This window comes from Anopheles bellator, chromosome 1, assembly GCF_943735745.2.
Source record: "Anopheles bellator chromosome 1, idAnoBellAS_SP24_06.2, whole genome shotgun sequence".
Taxonomy (NCBI): domain Eukaryota; kingdom Metazoa; phylum Arthropoda; class Insecta; order Diptera; family Culicidae; genus Anopheles; species Anopheles bellator.
The window spans coordinates 20,380,901-20,400,048 of record NC_071285.1 but is presented as its reverse complement, the minus strand read 5'-3'; the positions used below and the strand labels follow the sequence as shown (position 1 = coordinate 20,400,048).

The following is a 19,148-nucleotide window of genomic DNA, read 5'->3' as shown; positions in this document are numbered from 1 at the left end:
TTATGGTGCCAACATTTTTCGCGAAAAATAACTAATTGATTAAATCGGTCCTAACAAGCGGCTCACGGACCGATCTATCTTCATCGATCGAAGAACATTGAGAAACTGCATTTTCACCAATCAATCGATCAAGATAACGTTAGATAATATAATCATCTGCAATTTACTTGAGTTCAACTGTCACGCTCTTATTTGATTTTGTACGGAAATTACCTAATTACCTAGTTTTGATACTCGCTTTTTTATCAAAGACACTTATTTACTCAGCTTTTACAGGGCCTCAATTGTTCGTTCCAATTTGCCAGGGTGCATAATGGTGATCGAAACTCTGTGACCTAGAAACTCGATCGAAACTCAGGTTTTAAACCTCTTTGGATTATACATCAGCCAAAGAAAGATCAATCAAAATGGAACATTCGTCGTTGACATCGGTAGCTTTTCTCGCTGCGCGACACCATCACCAAAACTAGCGGATGACTAACGCATGAATGACGCAGAACGGCCACACTAAACCGATAATGTTAAAACATTACGTCGTCTACCGGCTGACGCGAACACTCACCGGATGTCGGTCGATCGATTATGGAAATGGTCCGAAGGGGCAACAAATAAAAATCTATTTTCTTCGCCCCGTTAAAGCACGGAAAAGAGTCCTGCGTTGTGGCTCACTTCTCGGGACGACGCATTTTCCACCAAATCCAAGGACACGTGCGGCCACGTAGACTTTGTTGTGGTTCCAGAGCACAACAACAAAAAGGAAATACTAAAACGAGTCAAAGAGTACATCCAAGTTGTGCTGAATCACCCCGAAAAAGGTCCTGTGCTCCGGTTTGCGGCCGAAGTGTCACTTCCTGTCCCCCTTGGTGCTACGCAATCCCCCGTTGAATCATCGATCGATAAACACCCCAACAGCTCATCGTACTCACCCTGCCGCCGCACGTGGAGTAGTAGGCTGTGAGAAGCGAGGAAAATTGCGTCTTCGTCGCTTCGTCCTGATTTCCGCCAGAACAGCGCTGGAGAGTACCGATACGTCGGGCGCTCCGGCCGCTAAATCCACTGGACCGAGTTCGGATACGAGCAACGTTCGGCCAAGCGATTCCTGCTTCCTGCCGGTGACTTTATCCGGTGATGGGCTTTGCGTCAGATGAAGATGAATCACGTAGAAGGCAGTGGTGGGAATTCGCTCTAGGTTCGTTTCGCGTTTTTACTTTTGATGATTGCTGCCGCTTTTATCAACTCTTGCGAATCACACAAAAAACCGTACGGAATGCAGGTATTTTGCATGATCTCAAGGGACTGCAGCATGCATATGTTCCTTTTTGTGTGACACGTCGTAAAGAAAAGGGACTAAATCGTGAGCATACTCCCAGCCGACTACATTACACTTCTAGTCGTCTGTTTCCGTCACCAACGTCGCATCCCACTTCCGGTCGTGGGCCAAGAGGAAAACATTTCCGCCACCTGCCAAACGTCGTTTTTCACCGTCTGTCCCGTCGACGTCGACACCACCAGCAACGGTCCTGCGCTGGCACGATCCGGTAGCACCTTGACACTTTTGTTCCACTTTCAACTGGTGCGGGGCCACGGAATATTTCGCACGGAGTTACGAACCTTGTCGAATGCCCGCTATTGACGTACATAAGCGAAAAGCAAACTCTAGTTTTCCTCGCTTCGGTGCCTTGAGCAGAGCTCCGTACGTTTCACACGCACCACAGAATATCGGAGGAAACCAATGCTGTCACAGCGGCGCACACAAGCACGTAAAGAGGTGAATAAAAGTGGAAAACCATGGGCCATAAATAGGCGCGAACAGGGTTTGTGGCACCGCACGGTAACGCACGAGCAGAATCACGGAATTCGGAAGGATTTCGATAAAACTTGCGGTATCGCGATGAAACTGGTTGGTTCGGTTACCAACACTGGAAACACTGCTGCAGTGCGCTTTGGACAGCTGCTTTGCTCTGCCAACGTTTCGCGAGCCGCCTCCCAGTCGCAGCGGACCTTACCGCAGGGGTTTTCCCGCACGTTTTTCCACCCCGGCCAGCGACCGGAATCCGGGGTAGGAGAACCGTATGCGAAAAACGAGGACGAAAACGGCCGGAAAACACCGGAGAACGATTTCGATCGCACGGACTGCTGAGACTGAGTGAGTGGCGAGCTGTCAAAAATTTTCACTCGGCGATCTCGCAGGGCAAACCCACCACGGGCAGAGTGGTGAATTTTCTTGCTACCTCGTGGCGCTGGCGCACTATGGGAAAAAGCGGTAATAAACCAATGTTAAAATGTGAGGATTGTAGTTATATTTTCCTAAAACAGATAAGTTAGCTATGAGCGATCGGAATGTTTCGCCATCTGCGTAGAGTAGATTCCGAGAATTCATCTGCCAAAATCGAAAGAGTGATAAAAATTATTCTTTAAAACCTACTTTCTCAGCTACCGAAACGCGATCGTTAGCATAGCTCTGCAACGATAATATACCTAGATTAGAAACATGGTAATGGATCCTTATTTGATATGAATAAATCAAATATTAGCGTTGACACGTTTGGCATTGCTTGTCCGTTTTTTTTGGGAAAACTATGAAGAAAACTACATAGTTCTGACGTTTAAATTCCTTAAAATATCGTAAACAAACTATTTATTGTACTTCAACGCGTATATTACACATGAAATGTTGATTTTGATCAAAACACACACAATGAAAATAAAAACGTTGAAAGAAGTCCGTAGATTCTTACTAGAACGAAATATGTCCTCTGATTCTATACAAATTCCCCACCGTGTGTCGTTCGCAGAAAAATATCCGGTTGCCACTGGATTTTTAAAAGAAGTTGCGATTACTGCTGGGACACGATGGGACACGTTAAACCCAGAACTGCCACGGGCGCAAAAACGGAAACAGGCGCAACAACGGAAACAGAGCGAAGAAACCGCGCCAGGCGGCGGCAGACACGAGCACGTTTAGCCAGCACGTGTGATTCATCGTCTAGGATTGCACAAGATTTCGTTGGTTCAGCGTTCGGATGCTCGGGGAACTTCGTTTACGTCATGTTGGTGCCAAACCTGGTTGATTTCAGCTTAGCGGCCCATTCCAACTATTTGCAACCGTCGATTAACATGCTGAGTGCGGTCTCCAAATGTCTCCATCACAATTAGCAGTGGCCGACAGCAGCAGATGGTAGCGGTGCGCCATGTTTCAGTTTTCCCCGAACGCGCGCATTCGTTAAAGGTAATTGAGTCAAACAAATCAAACTGCGACCGCGGCATCCCCCATCGGAACCGTTTTGCGAGGAAGAATGTGATGATTGGTCTAGTAAATGCGATTCACACTGGTGCCAGGCCGGGGAGCCGAGGCGGGGATCTATGTTGCGAATTAAATTCATTTGGCCTTGTCCATTATGTAGAGCGACAGGCGGCCACAACGGAGCGGATGCGGCGGCCGCGACGCGGCTCAATTGATTCGGTTTCTCTCGCACCCGTCTTGACGCTCTGAACAGCGCATACGCAAATGACCTTCCGCACGCCCACCGATTTACCGTATGGTTACGAAACAGAGATTACATATGAGGACACGTTGGGCCACGGCAACGACTGTCCTAACAACGGTCGACCTGCGTCTCGACACACAACCCACGGCACAAACGTGGCGCTCCGATATCACGCTTATCTTTTATCAGTTGCCCTACAAGTTGTCTAATCTGCGGACGCTTGCTACTTCAGAGAACTTTGCCGGTCGAGAATCTCGGGATCCAAGTTAGCTCCTACGTCACCGGTGTCATATTTCCTTATATATTTGTATTTCTTTTATTATTTCTCGTATTTATATTTTCTCTCACTCAATTGTGTACTGCTGTAAAAATTATTTGGAATTATTCGCAAATCTACAACGATTATTTCGTTTATTATTTGGTAATTGTTTTAATTAGTATTTATTTTTTATTACCCGAATTACCGGCGTAGCGCGAAAGAGAAGCAAACTTGCTGTTGCGCTCTCTACCTGGTCTTCGTCAGTATGTGCCGTTTTTTTGTTCGGGATTCTGATCGAGCCAAGCACTTTTAAACACGTTCTAACACGTTCTGTCCTGTTCAAGATTGATGAATTTCCGTAGCAGTTTTCTTCATTCGAATCAGGAACACTTCTTCACTTTCTTCGCTTCATCAGGAACAAAATTCGATGTTTTTAGAGGCGTAAAAAGGGTGTTGTTCATACTTTAAACAAAAAAGCTGTATTGCATCGGATGCAAAGCTAGCACAAATAGCTTTCAAACACATATTGCTAAAAAAAGGAAATTTGTGACTATTGTGATGCCGATGATTTTTAATATGGAAGAGTATGTTATATCATATTTACTGGGAAAGAGAAACAAAGCAAAGATTATGCCAAGCAAAGAACCATTTTCTTAACAAACTAGAAGGTGGTAACTACAACATGTGGTTGTCGGGTATTTCGACCAAGACTACTCTTAATTTACGGCCGTGATCACTCTTCCACCATAAGACATGTTTGGCTGGTTCTTTCGACGGTCACGATGGCTGATTTCAAAATACAAAACTGCAAAAACAACAACAGTTCTAAAACTCATTTCACTCGAAAAATCTGCTCTGCTGCTCTTACTTGTTGCTGCTCTACTCTTAGGCTTCACAACGTTGTTCTTCGTTCCATACCGCCGATTTGTTGAGCGGGTTAGCCACTGCAAATAAGAGAACCATAATTAATAATTATAAACTAGCTTACAAACCTAGCTTGTTGTTTACGGTAGCTTCTTCATCTGTACTTCGCGTGTTTGACGTACGATTCAATTCGACGACGCTTGAGCCGGTCGCAAGAGGTCACCGGAAGCTGAAGCTCATCTGAATTGCAGGCAGCGTCACTAGAATAAAGCTGCGGGTCGGAGGTAGGGCGAATGGCGACAGTCTGGACTGGGTGGTGTAGTGGGGAGCTACGAAGCGGAGGACTGCGGGGCATGCGCAACGTTCAATTCTGCCTGCTGAGCGGAAATCAATTTCGCAAGCTGCGCGAAGAGCTTTTTAAATTCTACTAACTTCTTCTCCATCTGCTCCAATCGCGACGCATCGCACTTCATTGCCACCTTGAAGGTCCGCCATCTCCAGTAACTGGTACAACTGGTCCTTTATCAGGAACAAAATTTAACATTTTTATTGGCGTAAAAGAAGTTTTGTTTAACTTTAAACAAAAAAGCTATACTGTATTGGATGCGAAGATAAATAGAACACGTAGCTTTCAAACACACATTGCATAAACACAAAATTGGGGTCGTCGTGAGATAACAAACCACCAAATTAAAAACCATCCAAAAAAAACACAAAAACCGAAACCATTCAAACCAACAAACCCGCAAAAAGAGACGAAAGAAGCTTCAAGCTCAAAGTCTCTATAAGGATAATAACAACAAACAATCAGGTGTAAGTTACAATTAAGAGAAACTCAAAAAACAATACCTATTTACGATTCATTTCCCTCTCTAGGGGGCTACACGAAGCGTGAAAACTAGCGTAAAATTAATTTGTAATGTCAAAACGTTTACGCTTCGTGTGGCAGCAAAAATATAAAAACGAAACGTGAAACGTGTTTACGTTCGTGTTTTTGGTCCAAGAAAATAGAAATAGAAGAGAAATTAATTGATTTCTGAATTTTTTTTATCTGTTTTTTCCGATTTTGTTGCTATACCAGCAAATAAAAACATAAATTATCTTCTGTTTGTAAGCAAAGCGTATGAAAAAAATAATTACGCTCGGGTTTACGCCTCGCGCGAGGCGTAAACGTTTTGACAGCGCCGCAGCAGTTTGGCATTAATCGTTAATGTCAAAATCATTACGGAACACCTCATGTAGCCCCACAGTCTGACTTCTTCACACGTGTTTCTGAAATAATGCCTGTTGAGAAGAATTAGAGAAGCGAAGAATTATTTGGAAGTTTCATCACACACTTTTCATTTTCCACAATTTATTCACATTTTGAGCAGCTTCGCCTTCGCCTATTCAAACTAATATAATATTATTATTATATATTAAAACATACAATATTAAACGTATTGTAATTATTAACAATTATAAGTATTGTATGGTATGTATTTTATTATACCAGAAGAATAAACAGTTTAGAAATGGTTTTTTTTTATTATTTCCGTTTGCAGTTGGCATATCGCTATAAAATAATCTTGCTATAAAATATTATTCTGCCATTGACAATTGCACAAAAAACCATTGCATGCGATTTAGTCACGAAACTGTGTAATTCAGTAATATTCAGTAATTCAGATCAAAAATAAAATCCTGATACTGAAACTCGGCATTTTTAGCACTTTAACCAAAGTTAAAGTACTAAAATCCAGACGCTTCGTTCGTAAATTCAAATTGTGTACAAGAATGTGCGTTACTATAATAACGCCACTGCGTTACGTGCCATTAGAAAATTTTATTTATGGTAAATACTTATTTTGTGGTAAATTATTTAATTATTTTCTCTAAAAAATCAAGTTTGTGTGAGTTTAAACAATGATTTCGAACAACGATAAATCATCATCATCTAATAGGAATAAAAATAATAATACAATTTTACCGACTGCGTCATTGGGTTATGTATTATCAAAATAAATGCAAAGAAAACAAAAATGGGGAAAAAAGTCCCTAGATTCTTCCTAAAACACAATATGTCCGCTTGTCACAAACCACACACGGAGGCCACGTTGACGACGATTTGTTCGCCTCCGAAAGTCAGTCGGGATCCAACAGTCGAATTTTTTGGTTCAGCATAGAAATATTATGTTTTTCCTATTTCGTTCTTTCTTAATTTCACAACGCAACAATTTCTAAACGAAGTTCTATTCCTTAACAGATAAAATCCTGAACTGAAGTCTGCCTGGTAATTTTTAGAAAGACACGAAGCGAACTTTAAATACTAGTTAGAAGAGGCAAGGAACATTGCTGTTGCATTGAAGGAGTAGTACATTACCTACCGAATCTCAAAACTCGTTCACTAGACCATCACCCCAAGAAATGTCACATAACACATCACACAATAATATTTGTTCAAACGCTCAACTATTTATTTTATACACATCTACACCACCCGCATATCCTCGTAGGCCTTTCTAGAGCCTCGTGCACGTTGCTGCGACGTGAGCAGCATGCGTTGTGTCCATTTCGTCCCTTTACTTCGTCCTTCAAGAAAATGGGGAAGCTTGTGCTCCACTTTACAAGCCAACTTCCTTCGCCAGGTCGTTCCTTAGCAACACGGGAGACCCTCGCGTGGGACCAGCACTTCCCGCGGCACTCCTTCGTCGCCGCCCGCCCCATCGACGGTTTCCCGCCAGAGCCGCACCGGGGCCAGTCCGCTCCGCTCGTGACACTTCCGGTGTTTGGCGAGGGCATTCGATTGGACGAAACTTTTCGAACACACTGCACACTTGTGGGGCCGCTGACCACTGTGGATAAGGGAGTGGCGCAGCAGGTCGTACTTCTCCTTAAACGTCTTCCCGCACACCCCGCACGCGAACGGCCGCTCGCCACTGTGCGTCTTCCGGTGGCGCACGAGCACGTGCTTCTCGGTGAACGTCTTGCCACACTGCTCACACCCGTACGGCCGCTCGTTCGAGTGGCTCCGGATGTGGGTCTTGAGGGCGTGCAACCTCACAAACTCCTTCCCGCACAAGCCGCACCGATGTCGGCGTACTGGGTTGTGCAGATGGCGGTGGTTCGATAGGGCGCTCGGTTGCGTGAACACGCGGCCACACGTTTCACAAAGCAACGCTCCTTCGGGCCCGTGCAGCTTCTGGTGGGCGGCCAGCGTCGACCGGAGCCCAAAAGTGCGCTCGCAGACGTCACAGCGGAACGGCCGTTCGCCGGTGTGCACCCGCAGGTGGCACGTAAGCCCAAGGCGTGAGCCCAGCTGCTTGCCACAGAGCGGACAGCCAAAGGGCGGTGGCGGCACACCAAAGTCCTTGCGGCACGACTCACACCGCCGAACGCTGCTGGGAAGACGTCCTGTGACGCTGACCGCGAGCTGTTGGCCACACACCTGGCAAACGGGTGCGCTGCTTGGGCTAGCTTCCGGATCGCCGACGGCACCTGGTTCCACATCGAAGGCCACCGGCGGGACATCGTTCTCCGCGTCGCTACCAGCGTCGTTGGCCGAGTCACCGAATAGCGTATCCTGTGCGGGGCGAAAGCGTGGACAAAAGCCAAATATAGTAAACGTTTGAACTTTGAAGCTCTGCATCCTTACGTCTTCGATCAGTGATGCATCGGTAAAGGATTGGTTCACTTCACTGGCGTGGCCCGAATCGTTGTCACTGTCCCTGTCCTGTAGATCGTCCATCACTGTACTGCTGTACGTAAGAAGAGCACGGAAGGAAAGATAAAAAGATTAGATCAAGTTGATTTTTCTACGCCACGCCAACGCCTAAACTATGCCACGTGAAGGTTTTGGCGTCTATTTTTCGTAAATCGCTCAACTTATGCTAAAGCAAACAATTTGTTTCGAATGTCCTTGCCTGAGGGAACTTGTATAAAATAAAATAAACGTGAAAACCAAATTGTGAACCAAAACATTTCATGTAACAAGCAATAATTTGAATTGAGCGGAACACCAATCATCACTTCCGCGTGTCCCAATCTTCTTTTAATGTAACTCCAACATTCAAACACTTCCCACTCACAAGAAACTGTTGAACTACTCAAATAGCTAACTTTGCTCGAAGCCCGAATTGCATGGTTTAGGAACAATCTTGGGACGCCTAAAGATTTCGCACAACAGCGAGCAGAACGCAGAACGCTAAGATTGAATAATTACTTTTGGTTTTTGGTTCGAGTTTGTACACCGCCGCATACAATTCCACACTAAGCCCGACGCACTGTTTAAAGAGATTCCGACTGAAGGACGCCCAAGCTTCGCCCAATCCTTACAATCGATTTCTTATGCCACACACCGTACACAATGCACAAATTACCAGTGTCTGTGGTTGGTAACCGTTCCAAACCACAAACCGTTATAAATTCCGTCAGACTGAACCGTGGTCTCGGCCAGCCAGCCAGAAGGACCCTCGTCACGATTCGGATGCGCACCCCGCGTGAAGAACGTGATCTGTACGCCATTGTGTTTCTTTCTCCCCGGGAGAAACGGAAACCCCTATTGGTCGATAGTCGGCCGGTCGATAAGCAACCCAAAACGGCAACGCCCCTTTCGACGGCCCGGGACGACAAAAAACAACATTTCCGGCCGCAATCCTGCCATGTCCTGGCCGTGAGACGAACAGATCCTTTGGTGTCGGTTGCGTAGGAGTCGGACGGTAATTGACTCATCGCTGAATGTGTGGCGCCGCTCGGTTGGCAAGAGAATTGTCGGGGCGAGATAGTATCTCTTGGCTGGTTTCATGATGGCGATGATTGCACTAGATAACAGCGTTGGGCTGGGGATGCTAATTTAGGGTTTAGATTTCGGTAGCCGTCGGCAGTGGGTTTGTGGATCAAATGGGAGAATCCTTTCAAGTGTTTTGAGATTTTTGAGGGGCTAATCGGGTATTTACAGTTCGTGTACATAGGTGCTCGCTAGCTGGTGTTGGAACTTGGCGTAACAAGGACTGTGATTTATTGAACACTAGATTGACCCGCGGGTTGACTTTTCCCCGATAGCGGATGCCAGTTCTGTGGCCGGATTTTATCGTTCGAGTATGATATAAGGTGCTGCAGGCCCCCTCATTACACACTACCGACGTAATTAAAACAACAACGATTTGTGAAATGTTGACATTACTAGACTATATAGAAACTTTTCTGTTCGCAAAAGTATTTTGAGTTAAGAAGCCTTATCTTGTCCCTTAAAAAACGGACCGAGCCGTATTTATGAAGAAACCTTTTTACCTTACAGATTTTATGTTGCTATGCCTTTTCGGAATTCGGGTTTAAATGAACATTGGAGATCTCTCAATTTTGTTTAAATTCAACAAAACCTTTATTTACAACTACAACAATTGTAAAGAAATAGTTCGATTGCCACCGTGCTTAGAACTTCTTTTAAGGACAGCGGAACAATCTAATTTTGTTGTATGATTTTAATAATAAATAAATTAAAAAATAAATAGACTTATTATTGGTTCTTATTGAACATTGTCGGCCTCGTTTACTTTTATATGTTGCTTTTGGATTGGGATGTAATTGTCACCGAAGTGAAGATTTGTCAATCATTAAGAAGTTTAAATATTCCGTCATGCAGGCCCTTATCCAATATCAACGTCCGACACCGAGCTAGGTCGTATTTAATTTCCGGTTAAGGAAATATCGGAAAGCGGATTGCCAACAATATCGATATAAACCCATTTGGATTCCCTAAAAGAGGTAAGCTTTGGTAAGCTTTTTTGCTAACAAGAGATTTATGGTTCTGTCCCACGTAAAGCAGGCAACAGTCTTCCTTTTTAAGTTCGTTATTTTTGTATTTAAGTAAAACATGTTAGATGACTATTTTCAAACACTTGTAACATTTATTGTACACATTAAAAACGGGTTTGCGGAGCTATTTTGTCATTTGTTATTAGATTGTTTTGATTAGAAACATTTAAAATCTTTGGAAACTAGCGAAAGCTGGGAGGTAAATGGTATCGATTAAAACATACACTCTGTACGACATGGTTTCTTATTAATTCATTTTCACTCTGGTGATTCGAAACATGCTATCAAAACATAGCTAAAATATGACCATTACTGGAGTGCGCATAACGAATCTATGATTCAAATGTTCATCTATTCGCCCGCACCGCTCCGCAGCGTCTCGATTCGATCAATTCCATTTGCAATTGGATTTGGTTTTCCATCTGCAGCGCCCCATCCATAATTAAACGATTTTCTAACCCACCGTCCAAGTGTCGGACCAAGCCAACCAACGCACCTAAACCGCCATTTATTTAGCGGAAAACTTTTCGTTGCGCTACATTTCCGGATACCGAGGAAATATAAATATATTACCGCGACCGAAGTTTCACAGTTTTCTGCGTCGGTGAATTCGCTAACCCGGGAGCCCCGGGAAGAACCAGAACCGACTGAACCGGGACTGTTCATCCATTATGCACCGCCACGACGACCGCGGTTCATTATTATATTGCGCGGTTTCTTCGAACGGAACCTATGCAAATAGTGGCATAATTAGCAAACGTAGGCCAGGGTTTCGCGGATATTGTTTTAATGCTTTCGCCCCGGCGGCGCGAGGTTTCATTTGGCATGCACACCGGGCGAAACGGGTTATGTTTCAGCATAAAGCCCCGTCCGGGACCCATTTCCCTAATGACGCGTCTTCGGTATTTATTCGCGCCGCATTGTTTTATTTCATCATCTTTTAATTTAGCGGATCGCATCTGTTTGAGTTTTGGCGAAGGATGGGCCATTTTTTCCGGGGACTTCGAATGGAATGGTTACTTCACAAGCGCTCACTGTCTAATCTCGCTGCGCGATAGCAGTTTCCACGGGTTTTGCAGTGAACTCGACTCGGGAAAATGTTCGCCCGAAAAGCAAATCGCTCGTCTATAAGGTTTCTGGTTTTATTAAATCTCAAAAGCGTTTCGCAAGAAGAATAGGGTGGGCTGGATGAAAATTCGGTGCCACTGTGAACGACGCCCGTGGGCCGACCGTCGAACCGATCGATGCAACGATGGAAACCGGAAAGAAAATGTGCGTGATCCTGGAAAATTCTTTGATTATCCTGGCCGAAGGTACGAAAAGAGGAAAACGAATGGTAACAAAAACACCACTCGTTTTTCGCTCTCCATCTTGAAAACATAATTTACTCGGCTTTACACCTAGTCCAGGAGCCCAACAGCACTAATTAGCTGGCTTGGGGAAACCCCTCACAGCTTGCGTAAAATTATTGGCGCAATGTAACAGTACCGGCTTATGAAGCGAATTTTTTCATTGGACTTCCAGTTTTTTTTGCCACAAACTTACTTTTGCGGTACGTTCTTCAGCTTCATTTTATTGATTAACAGGCCTTGGAGATTGATTCGCAAAATTATTAGGCCATTGATTCAGTATCCACGACTTTTCGGTCAAATTTTGAATATTAACATTACCCTTACGACCAATGGACAATTTCGTAGTTCAATGTGCTGTTCAATATCGGCGAAATATTAACACAAATGATTTTCCGGATTTATTTTAAAAACTCTCTCAAAAGCCATTATTTTCTTCATCGAAACACTCTCAGAGAAATCGAAACAAATATACGTTGGGAGTAAAGTTGGTGCCATTGGTCCATTAATTTTCAACATCCTATTATTAATGATTCTGAATGGAGATTTGTCTTTTTACTCACTTTTACTTGATTACCAGGTAATAATTTAGTCAACAATAGAGTTCAGGGGCAAACCAAATTCGGCCAAGTGGTGACATTCCTTTATGGCTGCCAGTTCCACCGTACAAATGCCATTACGAAAAACATTTTCAGTTTTAAAGATCAGTTTTATAGTAGAAAATTCGCATCAAAAATGGTACGATTATGTAACGCCTTGTAAGTGTTTCTGTTCAAACTATAAGTGTTTCTTTTAAACTGTTTCCCTTGTAAGTGTTTCTGTTAAACTACACATAGAAAGATTCAACTTGAATGGTTTTAACTAAACTTGGCACGATTATTCTATTGTTAAATATTCGGGCTTTGTTTTATAAAAACTAAAGCAATGTTGGCAGACCTATGGAGTATTTCTGATAAAAAAGGCGAATAATAATGGCTTTTCAGATATAAAATGACAAATATTGGAAACTAACGAAAACTGCAAAGCTTAGTTAACACTAGACATACCAGCGAGATTAATATACCTTAATTAGTTAGTGACGTTTGGAGATTTTTGGTTGACTCCTCTGACTCATAGTACTGGAACAAATTGATCGTTTCCACTTCTTGTTCCATAAATATTAAAGCCTCGAAGTATTTCCTTCGTACGCTGCAAGAAATACCATCACTTTTACTTGCGTAATTTTTCAGTTGTTGCCCAAAACTCGAGTAGTTGCCCAACTCTGTACAAAATTCGTATATATTTATATTTAAAAATAAATATGGTTGTTAATCAGTAATGAGAAAGCACTTCTTACATTCCCGATCATAATGTTTCTTGTAGCTTTTGGCTCTTTTGGACATCTTTGAAAGCACTCTGTCATGTCTCTCTATCTTGAAAACCAAATGTTATATGCACTGGAAATTTTGAATTGAGTTTGCAGTTGGGTCAAAAGCAGCCTCGTTGTATTTGGCACAGATTTTCCTGAAATTGTGCCACTCGAAAGGCCGTCTCAGGTCGATCGATCCGAGCAAATTTCCGTCGTCGGTAAAATCGGTTCCATTCTGTGCTCACATCTCCGAAGGCTACCATCAACCGCCTTGGGGTCATTAAAAATTGAACAACTAATAAAACTTTTGCCACCGAGCGTTCGATTGTTTTAGAGTAAACTTTCGCAACTCACGGAATCAAATTGTTTGCTATCCGCATTGTCATCGTGCTGAGGGCCGCAGATTGTGGGGGAGAATAAGAAGCGGTCGATTTGAGGGCGTGATTGAGTTGAGGAAAGTTTTGTTTATGCTTCAGCTATGCTCGGGCTCCGGGCTCAGTGTAGTTGCCGCACGCAAGTGGCACTAGCGGAAGTACATGCACCTTTTCAGGCACCGCCGAGAACGACTTGAATGTTTCATGGACAGACTTTCTCTTTCTAAAGCGACAGTTCCGGATAACGGACATAACGTTGATGTTCGTTGGGCTGAGCCGAGCAGGATTACGAGTTTGAGGAACAACAAAGTTTTCCTCAAAGCCCGAGGGACAGTACAGGCCAGGTTGTACCGCTTCTGGGATCCTTTGGGCTCGCATAGGCTCAACGAAAGCCGCCTTCAGCGTGAGTGTTCGTACCGCTTTCGTAGGTCTGCGCATAGCATTTATGGCCACAGTTACGAACACGAGAAGCGCCCCCAAAAGGATATACGCCCCGGAGGGATCAATGACCTGCGGGAGGACTCGCACAGAGACAATGTTGGCAGGAAATGGCTCTTTGGCCATCCAGCTTAAGCAGCTTCGTTACGGGACGTGCAATGAGTCGTGAAATTGATGACTTTGTAAATAAACTGTTTTCTTTTGTAGAACGATGCTTTGGTGCCTTTCTTCTTTCAACGGTCCTTTCCTTTAATTGTTTTTCGATGGTTTGCACACATTCATGGGATGGATCTTCAGCATACCAACTGATGAGTGGAATTCGTCAGAACGTATTACATGGGACTATTGCGAAAAAATCTCCCTGTTTCTGCAGCACGTTTTACAGACATCTTCGAACTAACACGAATTCTCCATCATGTATTCTGTTTCATGTATGGCGTGAATGGTTTCTGAATAGTTTCATCTGAATAGTCAGTTTCTGATATGTTTTGTATATGTAATTTCTGTTTGATATTTACCGAAACTTTCCATGATTTGAAAAATGCTTTACTCAACACCAACCGCTCTTCGGGTGCGCATTCATGCACGCATTTTAACGCATTCATGACAATTTTAAAGACGATTTAATCATTCGTTCATCATTCCTGGAGAAAACTGAGCCAAAACAATTGCAAATTCAATTGGCAAAGTTGGCGAGTAAACTAATTGACAGAGTTTATAATTCGGGTAATTGGGTATACAACGTGTTAATTGTTTGTATTATTGTGTAATTTTTCATTTTTGGTTAAAATAACATTTAATTGAGGTCACAAAATCTTGATGTTATGGAAAAACGATTACTAGTTTTAAGAAATCAACATGTAAACGAGAAAATCAGTTTATAATTAAATGTGACACATTCTACAGAACGATGGCAGAATACAGTGAAGCCATTAAAGACATCAAGTTGAGTTAAAAAAAAATCAATACGAAACCAACAAACTTTTACACGTCTAAAAAATGCTCTTCTCGGTTTCACGGGCGCGTGGATTGATGTGTTTGATTTAAAATGTGTAGTGAACGTGGGACAAAAATTGAAAAACGGTGCGTGTTTATGGATTCATTTGTTATTTTTTCCTACGCAACCGCAAAAGTACATTCACTCACATTACGTATTCATAGCCTTTAAATGAAGCCCATAAAGAAAGCATGTAAATTGCCGCATTACCATGCATTCGCGATGATATTTTGTCTGCGGACACATACGGGGCACATGCCAAATGGGATTCACTGAGGTGGATTGAGAAGAAAATCATATCAATCGATTCATTTTCCCTGATACAATCTGTCCCGCCGAATGTCGTCACCCGGAAGCCCTATCCACTTGCACCCACACAAGTCGGGTCTCGGTGCTCTCTACATTGGGAAGCTCTACGCTTGCATCAGATACGACTGAGGGCATTGTACACCTCCACCCTACAGCCGGTGTGTCAATAGCTTCAATGACCGAAAAACCCATTTTGACGAAAATACTAATCCACACAGTGCTTCCGAAGGCTGCCAGTAGACAAATAGTTACATTTGGCAACAGATTGGCCCCCGGTTCGTGCGTGTTTGTGTTGTCAACTTCTGCGTGTATTTACCCACCGCAAATGGTTTGAAAGTAATTTCTTAATCCGAGGTGTAGGGAATAGTTTTGGCAGGAGGGTACTTACGTGCAGCTCGATGGCTTCCGGTACGGGTCCGGAAGCTGAAGCGGAATCTGCTGTAGCTGGAGAGGACTGCTGGGATCCGTCGGAAGGGTTAGTAGTTCCGATGGCCAGGCGGTAGCCAGTGTTTGATCAGCAACGGGCAGCATCGTCGCCGGTTCGTCCAGCAGAATCGAACGTATGCTAAGGTCCAGCTCCTGTTCGTCGAATCCGTCAAAGTTGAAGCTGTGGGGAGACGTTGTTGGGTGTGTTAGAAGAAGTGCGTCCTCTATTTGCTTTCCCCGTCGTTATTTAGTCTTTTGGAGTTAGTTACAAAGTGACGATTTCTGTAAGCCAATCAGAACGTTTGCAGAATAGCTCAAGTCCTTGTGGAGAATGCGATAGTTTAGCTTAAAGAATGTTGGCCTGTCAGCTATAAGCTATATTTAATACGATTTTCAAAATGTAATTGTATAACAGACATTGTTTACACTTGAACACTGAAACGCTTTTATATTTAGATTAAAGTGTGTAAAGTGTATCCCTTTTCTTCAGAAGGATGAACCGTCTTTTTCGGTACTCTAATAAATACTAAACTTTGACTACATTTGTTTCATTTTTTAATGTAATGCCAACAATGTGGCAAAAAAGTTTTTTATGAAAGAGAAAACGTTGGTTAGTCAATGGTGTAACTTTGTGTAACAGTTTTATAATTACTCTAATCTGCCAAAACTATCGAACAACTTTTAAGATTGAAAAAATATTTGATTCAACATAAAACGGGTATTGAAATAGCCTTCTAGCTAATTTGATCAAAACTTACCTTTTATCAAAATAAATGTGACCATAAAAAGCAAACCGATTATTGTTTCGTTGTTACATTGAAGTGTTTGATAAATGGTTTCTTTCATGGGAAAGAAATTTCCAAATAGCACATTATTCTTATTGAAGCATTCCAATTGATTCCATGACCAATGATGTCTCATTTGGAGAAAAATTAACCGTTAATCACTTCATTCAACTGACTAATAAGCCCAATTATACACAGTTTATTCATTTTTGATCCCCATGTCAGAATTTCAACGCATTGCCACATCTATCCTTCTGCCTGCACATCTTTCATGGCGTAGTGAAACATTAATAAACCAGCAAAAGCCCTCATTTTCCGGATCACTTGAAAAATCGTTCCGGTATCGGAAAGAAGCCTCATAGAGAGACGACTAGCAGTTGCATCTGTCCATCTGCTTCGTGACGACAGTATCGTATCATATGTCTCTCTCGAGCTCGCAAAAGTAGCGCAAAAATTATTTTTTTTAAGTGATGAACCCACGAGGTCCACAAAGTGTCGCCATGTCCCTATCCTATCGACACACTGATTGACGCAATTGCGCAAGCCGGAAAGCCAGCAAACCAAACAATATACTTACATGTCGATGTCCCAGTCCATCATGAAACTTTCTCCCTGCAACGCGATGGGAATCATCCGGAACTTTGGGACTGGGACCGCCGCCGACGACGTCCAAATCGACGTTTAGAAGCTCACACGCGCTCGCTCTTGAGGATTGCGCTCGTAAGGTTTCCAGCTGCTATTGTTTCCACCACACACACACGCGGGTTGTTTGCGAGTTCCTATTGCTGTTGATACGAAACCCAAACACTTCGGCTCCGGTCTAGGTCGCTTACGTGCGTACGGTTAGCACACAATGCAGGAACGTCCTTCCATTACGGAAGGATTTACGGCTCACTTAACTAGTCCTACGGCCTTCTGTCGCCAAACCATGCGGGGAACGGGCGTTTTTTATTGTTATCGCACTGCCCTAATTCCTTCCGGTACACTTTTCGACTTCCGACTTAACAATGCCACCAATTAAGGGGACTTCTTCCGGCACATGGCTACCTGGCATTCAGGTTGGTTAAGATGTTTTTTCGCATTTAAACTGTAACTCTCGCGTAAGAACGTTAATTTTGAGTCTATAAAGATGTTTTCTCTCTGCTAATTTCGCGTTACGACGACAGTTTGACGACGACCCTGTTTGAATGCAGAATAACCGTTTGACAAATCGCGCGGAATCAGGCAGAATGACAGCCGGAAACGTCAACCAGTCGGGCCGAGCGTTCGCTAGAAAGTGAACTGCTGCAGCTTTCGGTAACCATCGAGAAGCCTACTTTTGCTGTTTGCTGCTGACCTCGGATGGTCCGGTGGTCGGTGGGCGCGATATGTGCCTTCCTGGCCTTCCCTGGCCCTGGCCGGCAAGGATACCGAAGGATACGGACGGCGGACCGGGCTAGGTAGGTAGAAGAGTAATGTAAACAAATTTAGTGCCGGGCGTGCATTCCGGCTGCTGGCCGGAACGAGAGCGAGCGGAAGCAGAAAGAGACGGAGATGCAGCATCTTGTTTTCTCCCTCGGTCCCCATTGGCCCTACTATCCGTGGCCAGACAGCGACCCGAGGACACGACACTGATCCGCACATAATCCGCGTGGACCGCGCCGCGGCGTCATCTCTTGAGACGGCGGCAGGGAAAACAAAACCAAAACAAAAAGTGGGCCATGAGTCCGTCCGGGGTGTTGCCATTTTCTTTTTTCTCGCCCTTCTCGCTCTCGCATGTGCAATCGGAACTGTGTAATCGGCGGGAACGGCGCAGAGTGCTGACGGATTTTCCGTTGCATCAACATTATTGAACTTTTTTTTCCTTCTATTGTGTTCACTCGCGCATATAAACAGCGTGCACACATACAGGCAAACGCAGCGCGCGGCACATAAGCGATTATTTATTTTTCTAATATGATTTAAACCTGGGCAGGGGAAGAATGGCGTTGGCGTTCGGCCCGAAACTCAATTCCTGCTGCTATGTGTGGTGCCTCGTTATGTCAGCGCGGAAAGGACACAGTCTCGGAACGTGCAGAAAGAAGGGACGAAGTGAACCTCATCAGAAGATGTTATTTCCGGTTGCAGTATGGTGCTTCGCGGAGCTTAGGAAAATTAGAAGGATTATGTATTTATCAGTCTCCTCGTGCCCGACCCGAGAGAGAGAGAGACTCGTCGAGTCCTATTTATTTGGGCCTTGGCTCTCCTGCCTTGCATTTCGTTTGGGCCTTAGGTAGAAGTTATTTCTCTCTTTCCCAGCGCCGTGCCTGAACCGTCTGAAGGAACGTCATTCGTCTTAAGCACTTGACGAACCGGCCACCAACACCGGGCTGGGGTCGGATCCTTTGGTGGTAGGATTGGAGCGAGCAAGCAGGCACGCACCATCACCAGTGTCCTCGCGGCGGAAATGCGCGCGAACGAGCCGGATCCTGCCGGAGGAGAGATAACGACATCACCGGGATCCCATTCTCGCTCTTTCGTACGCGCGTTTTCCGCCGGGAAGATGTTGCCATGCGCGTTGGAGGCTTTCCTTTGTGTGACTCTGACTTCCACCCCAGGCGCCGGGAAGGGGAGGACATTTCGGCGAGCGGCGAGAACAAATGGGCGAGCTCATTTATCGGAAAAGCGATTGGCTAAATGCCAAGAAAAACACACTAATCCCCGATTTTCCGATCTGCCTGCGCGCTCCAGGAGGGCCCA

General features: G+C 44.2%; 1 protein-coding gene across 1 annotated transcript; it reads right to left on the bottom strand.

The window, feature by feature from the left end:
• Positions 1 to 7,246: 7,246 nt before the first annotated feature.
• LOC131215186 (zinc finger protein 358-like) lies at positions 7,247 to 17,027 on the bottom strand. The gene is made up of 4 exons (XM_058209573.1): positions 17,008 to 17,027; positions 15,608 to 15,826; positions 8,246 to 8,348; positions 7,247 to 8,173 (listed from the first exon to the last, which is right to left on the bottom strand). Exons 1-4 carry the CDS (start codon positions 17,025 to 17,027, stop codon positions 7,247 to 7,249), a joined length of 1,269 nt encoding a protein of 422 aa, XP_058065556.1.
• Between the last annotated feature and the right edge of the window lie 2,121 nt (positions 17,028 to 19,148).

Bases quoted from the DNA above. Each gene is read 5' to 3' on its own strand.
- LOC131215186 (XM_058209573.1), bottom strand. From the start codon at position 17,027: ATGGACTGGGACATCGACAT. The intron at 15,827-17,007 runs GTAAGTATATTG...GTCTCCCCACAG, and splicing joins ATGGACTGGGACATCGACAT to CTTCAACTTTGACGGATTCG. The intron at 8,349-15,607 runs GTAAGTACCCTC...TCTTACGTACAG, and splicing joins CGGAAGCCATCGAGCTGCAC to CAGTACAGTGATGGACGATC.